At 37.6% G+C, this 12,053-nt stretch overlaps 1 protein-coding gene across 1 annotated transcript in view; it reads right to left on the minus strand.

Moving 5' to 3' along the window:
• Positions 1-12,053, minus strand: part of LOC150099739 (basigin-like) — a 290,188-nt gene that overhangs the window by 103,807 nt on the left and 174,328 nt on the right. The window contains exon 8 of the mRNA XM_090403617.1: positions 1,415-1,584. Coding sequence (XP_090259743.1) covers positions 1,415-1,584 — 170 coding nt within the window. The remainder of the gene's footprint in view (positions 1-1,414; positions 1,585-12,053) is intronic.

Genomic DNA, 12,053 nt, shown 5'->3' on the forward strand with positions numbered 1-12,053 from the left:
ACATCTACTCCCCCCCCCCTTAATAACTCTAGTTTTCCTGATTCTGCACATTCACTTCCACTACATTCGACAACACCTTTTCAAGTCTCCGTACACCAAATCCATTCAAATGTAAACCATCCATTTTATATAAATCCTTTCGCCCATCGAACTCATTCCACACATCCACAAATTCCACAGCACTCATCAAACATAATTCACGCATAAAGTCATTAGCAATTATAGCCCTCCTTGTATACTCTTCACTGTCATACCGCGGCAACAGACTCACCAACCTAACTTTCTCTCTTCTCTTTTGCTACTTCAAGCAATTCCTTCACATCCTCACTCATAGCCTTTTTGTTTCCTTTCAAATTATTTGTACCTGCCACCACTATCAATTCTTTCATCCGCTGCTTTTGCATTCTAATTGACTCGCTTAATGAATTTCAGTGATTACAATGTTCTACTATTGTTAAATAAAATTTATTTTTATGTATGCGTATAAACTGTTTTGTACTTATAACAAAGTAAAATTTTTCGCAAAAATTTTTCATGGAAACTTATTTTATGGAGGCGCTGAAAAAAGTTTTGCACAAGGGCACCTCCTACTCACGGCACGGCACTGCCGTTGGATATCGTACACTATGCGAACTAAGCTTGCTAAAAATTTACAGCGAACCAGACGAATGAAACAGATGCCGTGGTTGCGATTAGTTAAACATACAGTTGGGCGACTGTCTCCCTCATTCTGACATTCTTTTCTCCAGCTGAATGAAATGTATGGAACTAAATCATTTTCCCAAAATTCTAACATTCTGGTAATTCACCGAACTACAAAATAAATATGTCTCTGCTTTTTGTTTTGTAAACATACATTTTTAAAAGCACCCAAAAATATTATGACTTGTACTTATTCTTATTAGAAATGTTAATATTTTTATATTCTAAAAAATCCGGGACATTTAGCATCCCGAACTAAACATATCGGGACGCTGGGACAGAAATAATAAATCGGGACTGTCCCAGACAAATCGGGACGTATGGTATCCCTAGTTGTGAGTGCTCTGACAGTGAATGAGTTTAAGGAGTGGTTGATAGTGTGAATAATGGTTAATGTGGGCCTACTGTGATGTACTTCTGATTCCAAAGAGGTGGCTGTAATAAGAATAATAATATGGATAAGAAAGAGTGATTCACTGGCAACTCACTTGATACATAATGCTAATACAGATGAAATTAATCAAAGAATTTATAACTAAAGAATAGTTAATTAGATAAAAAAAAACAAGAGAGAGGATTTTTTATTTTGCTTTCATTAGCAAAATTTTCTGTAAAAAAGTATGCAATCATGCACTTACTTATACTTACTGCATAAGAGATTTATTAAATATGTAAAACAATGTTTCAGTTAATTTGTCAATCATCAACTTACTTCGGACTGCAATTGAGGCATTCATGTCAACATCTAGCTGATCTCTATCTACAGCACATACATAAAATCCAGTGTCGTTTTCTGTTGCCTTTTTAATTACTAATGAATTATTTTCCTCAACTACAGTTATCCGGCTTTCAGTTGCATTTACTGCATAACCATCTTTGTACCTAAGAATGAAATGTTAATTAAAATAATTAAAACTCTGTATGTTGTAATATAATTATCTATTTATGTATTAAATGTAAATAATAATAATTATTATTATTACATGACACCTCCAAGGAGTCTAAGGACTCATTGAGGGAGGGTACTACCTACTCTATAATTCTCCATCTTCACTATTCAATCCACCAACTATAGCGAACCACATCATCTACACTAATGCCATCTGCTGCCTACTGCCACCATTAGTATTTTCATAGACAATCACAATAATGCCAGCAAAGGTTGCTCGATTGGAATAGCCTCTGCTACTAATGGCTCATGCAAAAAGTTAAGCAAGTTTGAGTGCAGTTAGTAGTTGGAAGGGATATCAATCGTTCTATGCTGTTGGCACACTCTCCTTCGATGACTCTTTGGACTCCCTGGAGGTGTCAAATAATAATAATAATAAAATAATAATAATAAGTTTAACAAAAATTCAAGTCCAGAAAGATGTTTTGTGGTAAACATAAAATAACTTGCACAATTCTTTGAACTGATCAATTTTCATACATATAAATTTTGAATTAAATGGACACTTCATCAACATTAGTATAAAAGTTCTACATTCTTCACAATATATTGTCTATATTTAGTTATTCTTCTAAATGAAATATGCTGTCATAAAGCTCAAAGGAATCACAGACCATATATCATACGAAGTATGACAGTTACATAAATTACTCTTAACTGGAGACAACTGTATTCAGCTGCATGTTCAACTACACTATCTACCAATAATTGTCAGGACACTTTAGCAATTTACAATCGATACCAGCAGGCAAACTCTAATATTGGGTATGTCCACCTTTGTCTCTGATCATCTCCTGTACCCTTTGGAATTTGTCTCCATTCCTCCATTAAAGCAGCACTCAGTTCAGCAACAAATCGAGAACGTTCTGCTCTGAACCTCAATCAGCGCTCCAATTCATCCTACAGGTGTTCAATGGGAGGCTGAGGTCAGGCCTTTGTGCATGCCAAGGCAGTCGTTTAACAACCATCTCTTCATACCATTCCATAACAGCTGCAGCTCTGTGGCATGGGGCATTGTCGTCTTGATAGTAACACAGGTCCGTTCCATAAAAACTCCACAGTGTAGGCAGCACCTGATTATCAAGATTATCAAGGTACTGAGCTGCCTTCATGGAACCATGGACAACGACCAGTACACCTACTCCAAACCAGCTGAATGCACTCCACACCATTATTTCTCCACCACCAAACTTTACTGCGGGTACAACACACTGTGGTAACAAGCATTCACCAGGCTGCCTCCACATCCACACTCTGCCATTAGACTGGAAACAAGCGAACCTTGGTTCATTGCTCCAGAGTACTATTTTCCACTGGTAAATTGTCCAGTTCACATGCTCTTTGTACCAAGCCAGACGAGCTGCTTTGTTCATTCTTGTGATGTTTGGTTTGTGTGTTACTGCTCTTCTGTGGAAACCCAGTAAATGGAGTTCTTTTTGTACAGTATTAGTGCTCCCCATAGCGTTACTGGCATTCTGGAACTCATCAAGCATGGTCCATGCTGATTGTAACCGGTTTTTATATGCCACCTGTTTTAACACTCTCATATCTCTGTCAGTCATTTTCAGCAGTCACCCTAGGTGTTTTCACTAGTGATGCCAGAACATCGCCATTTGTTGATCATATTGCCAACCGTTGATTTTGAATGTGCTCCAATTGAGTGGCAATGGCATGCATGAACATACTACCAATGTGACAGCTCACGATGACACCTCTCTTGAAGTCTGAGTTCACGTCATGTTGCCATATCACCTTTATTCAACTATGATGAAATATTGCTTTCTACTATCTGTGCACCAGTTTTTATGTTATTAACAAACCTGGAATGTTCCATAACTTCAAATAACAGGGGTGTCCAGACAATTATTGGTAGACTGCAGTGGCATTGTGAGCTCATTTCGGTTGGGTGTGCTGTCGTGGCTTATGCAACCCGTGCCACAAAATTCACATCAGTTTGATTGTATGATTGCATTTTTATTAATGTATGAAAGTTTTAAGAGTATATAGCTCATCAGTGCTCAACTTAATTGGTCTAATACAATTAATTGTAAGATTTCAGTTTCACATTGCGAGTGGTCATGAAATTGAGCGCTCGTGTGAAATTAGTGATTTTTATCTGTTTTGTTGTGTTTTTTCATCAGAAAATTAGAGTACTATAGTGTATTAGTGTAGATTTTCGTGTTTTTAGAGTATTAGTATATTTATAACATTTTTATTGTGATATTGTCGGCATTGCACCAATGTGATGAACAATGGTGGCAAAGACCATGTTATTCGGTGATTTGAATTTGCAGGATACTATTCAGCGCAGTGTATGCATTGGCTGGAGAGCAGATACGCTAACCACTTGGCCAACCAGGCTGGCAAATTGTATGCCTAGATAAGGAGGGTTAATTGGGTAGGAGTTAGATGAGTAATATCATTAAGCACAAGCTGCAGAAGAAGAAAATAATGTGGAGGGTATATAAAGAAAAAGGTGGGTGAACAGCATGGCAAGGAAGGCAAATTCAAATTATGAGTAAGAATTTGATTTCAGTTTAATGGAAAATGGAATTTCTAGAATTCTTGAGGGACAAATGTCTTAGGCAACATGTAATAGAGGGAACAAGAGGTTCAAGAGTTTTAGATTTGGTTATAGCATCAGAAGAGTTGATAATAACTGAGATGACATCTCTCCTACCAGTTGGAGAGAGTGACCATATTTTTTTGACTTGGAAAATGAATAGACATGCAGGAGTATCAAAGAGATGGGAACGTAAGTGGAATTATAAGGCAGGTGATTATAATAGTCTAAGATGTCAACTTGAGGAAGTTTCATGGAGGGAGGAATTGGAAGGCCAGGATATCATTAGTGCGTGGAAAATTATGAAAGAATATTTGTTAGCAGTAATGGTAAGTTGTATACCACAAGAGAACAAGAGGACACAATTCGGAGTAAAGTGGATGACAAACAATATTAAACAGGAATTGCATGCGAAAAAGAGGCTATGGAAGAGATATAAGGAGACAGGTGAAGAGAAGATTCATGAAGAGTATAAGACACAGGCCAGAAGAGTGACTACTATGGTAAGGAAGACGAAACTGGAATATGAAAGGAGATTGGCGCCCTAAGATCCAAAGAAAATCATAGGGAATATTTTAGCTATGTGGCCAGTAGAAGGAGAAATGATTGTGGAAGAATGACATTGTGGGATAAAAATGGGAATAGAGGGACTAATGCAGAGGACATCATGGAATTGTTCAATAAACACTTTATTGGAGTATTTCATCCTGGAGGAGTAAATTTACGTTCGAGGTTTAGAGGTGCAGGAGGAGCGTGTGTTCCAAATACTGAGTACTCTGGATATCAATAAAGCTGTGGGATTGGATGGTATTTCACCACAAGTTTTGAGAGAATGTGCTAGGGAACTGACAGTGCCTTTGACCTGGCTTTTCAATGAAAGTCTGTTTGAGGGAAAGATGCCCTTGGAATGGAAGGAGGGTAAGATAGTGCTATTGCATAAGGGTGGTAGCAGACTGGAGGTGTCTAATTATAGGCCAGTTTGTGTGTCATTAGTAGTTAGTAAGATCTTGGAGAAAGTAGTGAAGGACCGTATACAGCATCGGGCAGATGAGGGTGATGTTATCTGTGAGAGTCGACATGGATTTGTGAAGGGGCACTCTTGTTTTAGCAATATTCTAGCCTTTTATGATAAAGTTAAAAGAGTATTAGATGAGGGAAAGGCATATACAGTAAAACCCCGAAGTTACGCGGTAGGTGGGACCAACAAAAAACACGTAAGTCAAATTCGCGTAACTCGGGGTATTATTTGCATGTAATTTATATATACAAACATACAATTGGGACCAAAGATTTACAAAAACACCTATATTTTTTAAGAAATATAATCATAATTGTAGTTTTTCGTACATAAAAAAACGAAAGTTATTTCGATGGTTTCATAAAATCTAATAGATTCGTCTGACAGCATAATGTCTTTTTCTTGTCACGCAAAATTTCTTCATAGCAAGCTAATGATTTTTTATTCCTTGCCTTGTGGCTACAATTCATTCCTCCAAAATGTGTATACCTTTCTTTTATTATTGTTCTTACTGTGGATTCCTGTCGATTGAACTTCTTTGCTAGCTCACAAATTTTCATTCCACCTTCAAAATCTTTAATAATGTTGAGTTTTGTTTCCAAAGTCAATGTTTTTCTTTTCTTGCTAGCTGTAGAAGAATCGGACCTGCTTCCTTTGGATGACATTATTATTTTTTATGTGATAAAATTTTTATCAAGAACATAACATTAAACAATCGCAAGGTTTGTAGACTATAAAAATCGTGTATGAATGGAGATTGCGCAAAACATGTCAGTCCTTGTTCATAGCATGTGTGACATTGGTGAATGCGGCCAGCACCTGAAAGATACGACTAGTGAAGAGGCGTGAAGCAGGACAGGAATACATACATATAAGAAACTGCATAACTCCGGATTCGCGTGTCGGAGTATGACTGTACTGCCATTTTCTTAGACTTAGCGAAGGCATTTGACAGGGTGCCACATGATGAGCTGATATTTAAGTTGCTGCACATAGATCTGGATGTCAGATTGGTCAACTGGATTCAGGATTGGTTGTCTGATAGGTATCAGAGAGTTGTGTATGGTGGGGCAGTTTCAAGGAAACAGAGAGTTACAAGTGGGGTCCTCACAGGGCTCAGTACTGGGACCTATATTATTTAACCTTTATATCAATGACATTGTCAGTGGATTGCAAGGGGATATTCAGTTGTTTGCGGATGATGCGAAGCTGGGAAGGATCATTAGTAATAGTGCAGATGCGGCAGCCCTGCAAGAGGATTTGAATAAGCTAGATAGATGGGCAAATGACTGGGGGTATCGGTTTAATGCAGCAAAATGTAAGGTCTTGAGGTTTGGGAAACATCGATGGGACACTGCATACTCTATGAGAGGAGTTATTACTATTACTATTATTACGAACGACTCCAGGGAGTCCTTAGACTCATCGAGGGAGGTCCTAAACATCATGTCCACACAACTATTCGACATTCTCACAGTATCTATTATACCTTGCCTTGAACCCATTCACCGTCATAGCACCCATAACAGACTATGGCAGCTTATTCCACTCATTTACCACTCTAAAGAACCCAGCTCTAACACCCTTGCTAACCACACTCTTGCCCAGCTTCCACAGATGTCCCCTAGTTCTCCCGCCACCAGTCCTGATCTCAAAAATATCCTCTGAATTAATCCTATAGAAACCCTTCAGCAATTTGAATGTATCAATCATATCTCCCCTTTTCAGCCTATCAACCAATTTCTGCAACCCACAAATCTTCAACCTGTTCTCATAAGGTTCATTCCATAGACCTGCTATCCTCTCGGTCACTCGCTTCTGGATCCTCTCCTCCCCATCAAGAAGAAACCTAGGTGACTAAATCTGGGCACAGTAGTCGAGATGAGGACTTATCAAGGCTCGGTACAGAGGAACAATAATTTGTTTGTCTCTACTCGTCAAAGTATTTTTCAGGAACCAAGTGATTTGATGAGCTGATTTAGCCACTTTTGCAATGTGTCCCCTAAACTTCATCTCCATATCCACCAACACTCCCAAGTCCCTGGCGTCATAATCACAGCAAAAATAGAAAAATTGGCAAAACATGTAGGAGGATAAAATAAAGCTACTTGACAAAGATTATATAAAAAAAGTGTAATAGTCTTATGAATAATTGTGAAGAAAAAATTCAACACAACAGTTATTATTTCGTTGTATAAGACCCTGATCAGACCACACTTGGACTATTGTTCTCAGATTTGGTCCCCAGGATTTGAAGGGGAAAAATTAACTGTGGAAAGGGTACAAAAGCGGATAATAAAGATAGTTTCAGGACTGTACAAGGATAGTTATGAGGATCGGCTGAGGGAATGTGGACTGCAGAGTTTGGTGGATAGAAGGAGAGGTGATATGATTGAGACTTTTAAACTGTTGAGAGGTGGTTACAGGGTTGACACTGGAGAGTTCTTTCACTTGATTGAACAGCGGGAAGGAGTGATGACAAGAGGTTATCCCTAGAAGTTACGAAAGGAAACTGTGAGCAAGAGGGTGAGGAGTGGTTTCTTTGCATGGAGGGTGGTTGAACCATGGAATGCACTGCCTGATGGAGTGGTGAGAGCGCAAACGGTCAATGAGTTTAAGGAGTGGTATGATAGACTTTGTGTTTCTTAGGAAGGACCTCCCACGATGAGTCTTTTGACTCCATGGAGGCCTGAATAATAATAATAATAATTTAGCTGAGCAGTCCAAAGGAAATCCCAAAGAATTCTTTCGTTATGTGGCAAGTAAGAGGAGGAATAACTATAGAAGATTAACCTTAATGAGTGATGATGGTCACAAAGAGACAGAAGCGGATAAAAAAGTTGAGTTACTGAGTGACCACTTTGCCATCATATATCTTCCTAGTGAGGTTACTGCTTTAACCTATGTGACAGATACTAAGGTGGGAACAGAGGTGGATGAATTTGAGGTTCTAAGGATATTGCAGAATCTTAATGTAAATACAGCTGTGGGATAAGACGGGATATCAGTTAGGGCAAAAGGCAATGCCTTTGACTGAGCTGTTTAATTTAAGTCTCAGCTCTGGTAGATTTCCAAGGAGTGGAAAGAGGGTAAATTTATTCCTTTTCGTAAGGGAGGTTCTAAGACAGTAGCAAATTATAGCCCAATCAGTATCTCAGGCGTGGTGGTAAAAATACTAGAAAAATTGTTAAAAAAGATTAATTCAAGAATGGGTAGATAAAAATATGATATTTTTATCTACCCGTTATGAAATAAAAATAACTTTTTATAATAGAGTAACAACTGAGTTGGATAATGGGAATGGCTACACAATGATTTTACTGGAATTTGCAATGGCATTTGACAAAATATCACATGGAACTCTATTACGCAAATTAGATAGACATGACACTGGATAAGAGGGCGGCTGCTGGACAGATATCAAAAAGTGATATATGGAGGGACAGAATCGAGGTGAAGACTGTGACTAGTGGTGTGCCACAAGGTTCAGTGCTGGGACCATTGCTGTTTAATTTGTACATAAATGATATAGAAAATAACCTGAAAGGAAATGATCAGTTATTTGCTGATGATGCAAAATTAGGTAGAGTAATAGTTAATCAAGGCAATGTGGAGAGCTTGCAGGAAGATTTAAATAGGCTGTCAGTATGGGCAAAAGTGAATGGGTGTCAGTTTAATGTTGAGAAATGTAAAGTTATGCATTTTGGGATAAATAGATTACAAGCTATGTATCACACTGATGGCACTGTGCTCCAGGAAATAGATGAAGAACACATTAACAAGTAGAGAAAAGGAAGTTGTAATTCCTCTTTATAATGTCTTGATATGCCCACATCTGGATTGCTGTGCTCAAGTCTGGTACCCTGGGTTTCTTGGGGATAAAAAAAAACAGTGGAGAGGATTCAGAGGCAAGTGGCCTGTGGAATGTTCCTTGAGGATAGATTGAAAGTGTGTGGATTGCTGAAGTTGGTTGATAGGAGACAAAAAAAAAGGGGGGGGGTATGATAGACGCATTTAAGTTTCTTAAAGGATTTTATAGGATAGATACAGGGGAAATGTTTCAGTACTTGGCTAGATGGATCAGAACAAGGGGTCATCCCTGGAAGTGGAATAAAGGTGTGGTCAGTAGGGGTGTGAGGACTAGATTTTTTGCTTGGAGAGTTGTGAATGAGTGGAAAATGTGTTGTCAGAATCAGTTGTGAGTGCTTTTTCTGTTAATGGATTCAAAGAGTGGTATGATAGATTGTGTAGATAGATTGAGTCTCCTGCAATGAGTCTTCGAACTTCATGGAGGTGCCCGTATAATAATAATAATAATAATAATATAACTTTGAATACTTTAATTTATCAGTTAATTATAACATATCTGACAGTATGGGAGTCAATATATTTGTTTTTATCAGATACTGTATATTAGAAAACAATAATGAAGGAGAATGCTGTATTTGAATTACTCAAAGGTGTAAAATTTGGAAGAGGACAACGAGACTTACCTCCTTCAACAACAATACTGTTCCCCATTGTTAATATGGACTTAAAAGCTATTAATTTATCAAAAATTATATATTAAAAACTTGTCTATTTTATATATATAAAAACTTGCCTACCACATCAGTTCACAATTTATGCGTACAAAACAAATGAAACACAGAAAACAAAAACAGCAACTCGTGACAAATGATAACATTCAATTGGAGTGATTGATACAATAACCAATCACAGCCTCTAGGTACTATCACAAATGTAATGCAATGTCTATGCGTCGAAAAGTGTCCTCTTCATAAAGCATTAGTAGAGTGTGTTTAATTTTAGGAATCACACAAAACCAGGAAACAATTAGGGGAGTCTTTAACAGGAATAAATGCAAAAATATAAGATTGGTGATATTGTTATCGGTGGATGAGGACTGCACACTTAGTACACCCTGAATATTCGCCCCTGGTAGATAGTGTATATTCAATACATGTTAATGGTTTTTAATGCTCAAGTATCTTATTTCAGGCATAAAACAAGAAATAACAATTTTTATTTTACTTTCATTAACAAAATTTTCTGTAGAAAGTATGCAATTAATACACGTCTTACTTGACCACATATCATACAAAGTATTATTATTATTAAACAAGACCTCATGGAGTCAAAGACTCATGACAGTTCCGTTTTCTCCAAAGTCAATGTAATCATTAAAATAAAACAGGGGTTGGATATTAGATTAGTGCATTGGATTGGAGACTGGCTATCTGATAGGTATCAACAAGTTGTGTATGGGGGTGCGATATCCAGGAAAAGGAAAGTCACTAGTGGAGTGCCTCAGGGGTCTGATTTAGGGCCATTACTGTTTAACTTGTACATTAATGATATTGGTGAAGATTTAGATGGAGATATTCAGTTGTTTGCAGATGATGCAAAGTTGGGACGAACCATAAAGAGTAGTGAAGATGTTGTGGCCTTGCAAGAAGACATGAATAAATTGAGTGATTGGGCATGGAAATGGGGATGTGAATTCAATGTTGCAAAATGTAAGGTTTTAAAATTTGGAAAACAAAGATGGAATGCAGAATTTATGCTTGGTGAGAATATATTGTTGGAGGTAGAGAAAATAAGAGATCTGGGGGGGATAGTGGATAAGGATCTAAAATTTAGGGGACACATAGCCAAAAGTGTGAAGACAACACAAAGGCTTCTGGGAATGATGCGGAGGACACTGACATGTAGAAGTAGGGAGATTCTTGTTCCGTTGTATAAGGCTTTGATTACGCCACACATGGACTATTGTGCCCAGATTTGGTCACCGGGTTTTCAGAAGGATGAAGAGATGTTGGAAAAGGTCCAAAGGCGACTGACTAAGATAGTTTCTGACCTCTGGAATGTTGAGTATGAGGAAAGATTGAGAAGATGTAATTTGCAGAGTCTGGTAGAGAGGAGGAAGAGGGGAGATATGATTGAGACCTACAAATTGGTAAGGGGTTATAAGATCAATGGTGGAGAAGTCCTACAGAAAATAGTGGGAGATTAGGGGAGAAAGAGAGGTCATCCCTGGAAACTGTGTAGAGAGGGTGTGAGTAGGGGAGTGAGAGGCAGGTTTTTTTCGTGCAGAGTTGTGAATGATTGGAATGCCTTGTCTGAGAGCGTGGTGTTTGAGTGTGTTTAAGACACGGTATGATGAGATGTGTGTGTGATAAAAGGACCTCTCAGATGAGTCTTTGACTCCATGAGGTCTTGGAGTAATAATAATAATAATAATAATATTTGAATTACAACGAATTAATTTTTTTTTTCATTTCTGTTTTTTATTCCATTTCATTTAATGTCATCTTCACATATAAAAAAATTCTTAATAATGCAAAATAGATCAAGTATTTGAATTCTGCATTTATGTTCATTTCTTTCAAAAGTATTGTTGTTATAAATATTCTTGAAATTATAATTTCCACGTGATTAAAATGTAATTAAGCCATATCAGTTAACACTAATAAGTCCTTACTAACTCATGTCTTGATCATATCTCCCCCCCCCCCCCTTCTCTTTCTATCCATTAGACTGTACAAATTGCACTGCCTCAATCTGACTTCAAACCAAACATTTAAGAGACAAAAAAAAAAAACACCTCTGAACCCTTTCCAACATCTTTTCATTCTTTTGAAAACCAGATAACCAAATATATGCACAGTAATCCATACAGTCTGTTCAAAGACATATAATGGAATTATAACATCCTTACTTCTACATGTCAGTGTCTTCTGCATCACTGCCCTCGCGATATTAACAAAATGTCCCAGAAATTTCAGGTCACCATCACCTTGAGATTCCTCATCTACTCT

Source organism: Typopeltis vanoorti, chromosome 14 (assembly GCF_054136105.1).
Source record: "Typopeltis vanoorti isolate ZY-2024b chromosome 14, IOZ_Tvanoo_1.0, whole genome shotgun sequence".
NCBI classification, from domain to species: Eukaryota; Metazoa; Arthropoda; class Arachnida; order Uropygi; family Thelyphonidae; genus Typopeltis; species Typopeltis vanoorti.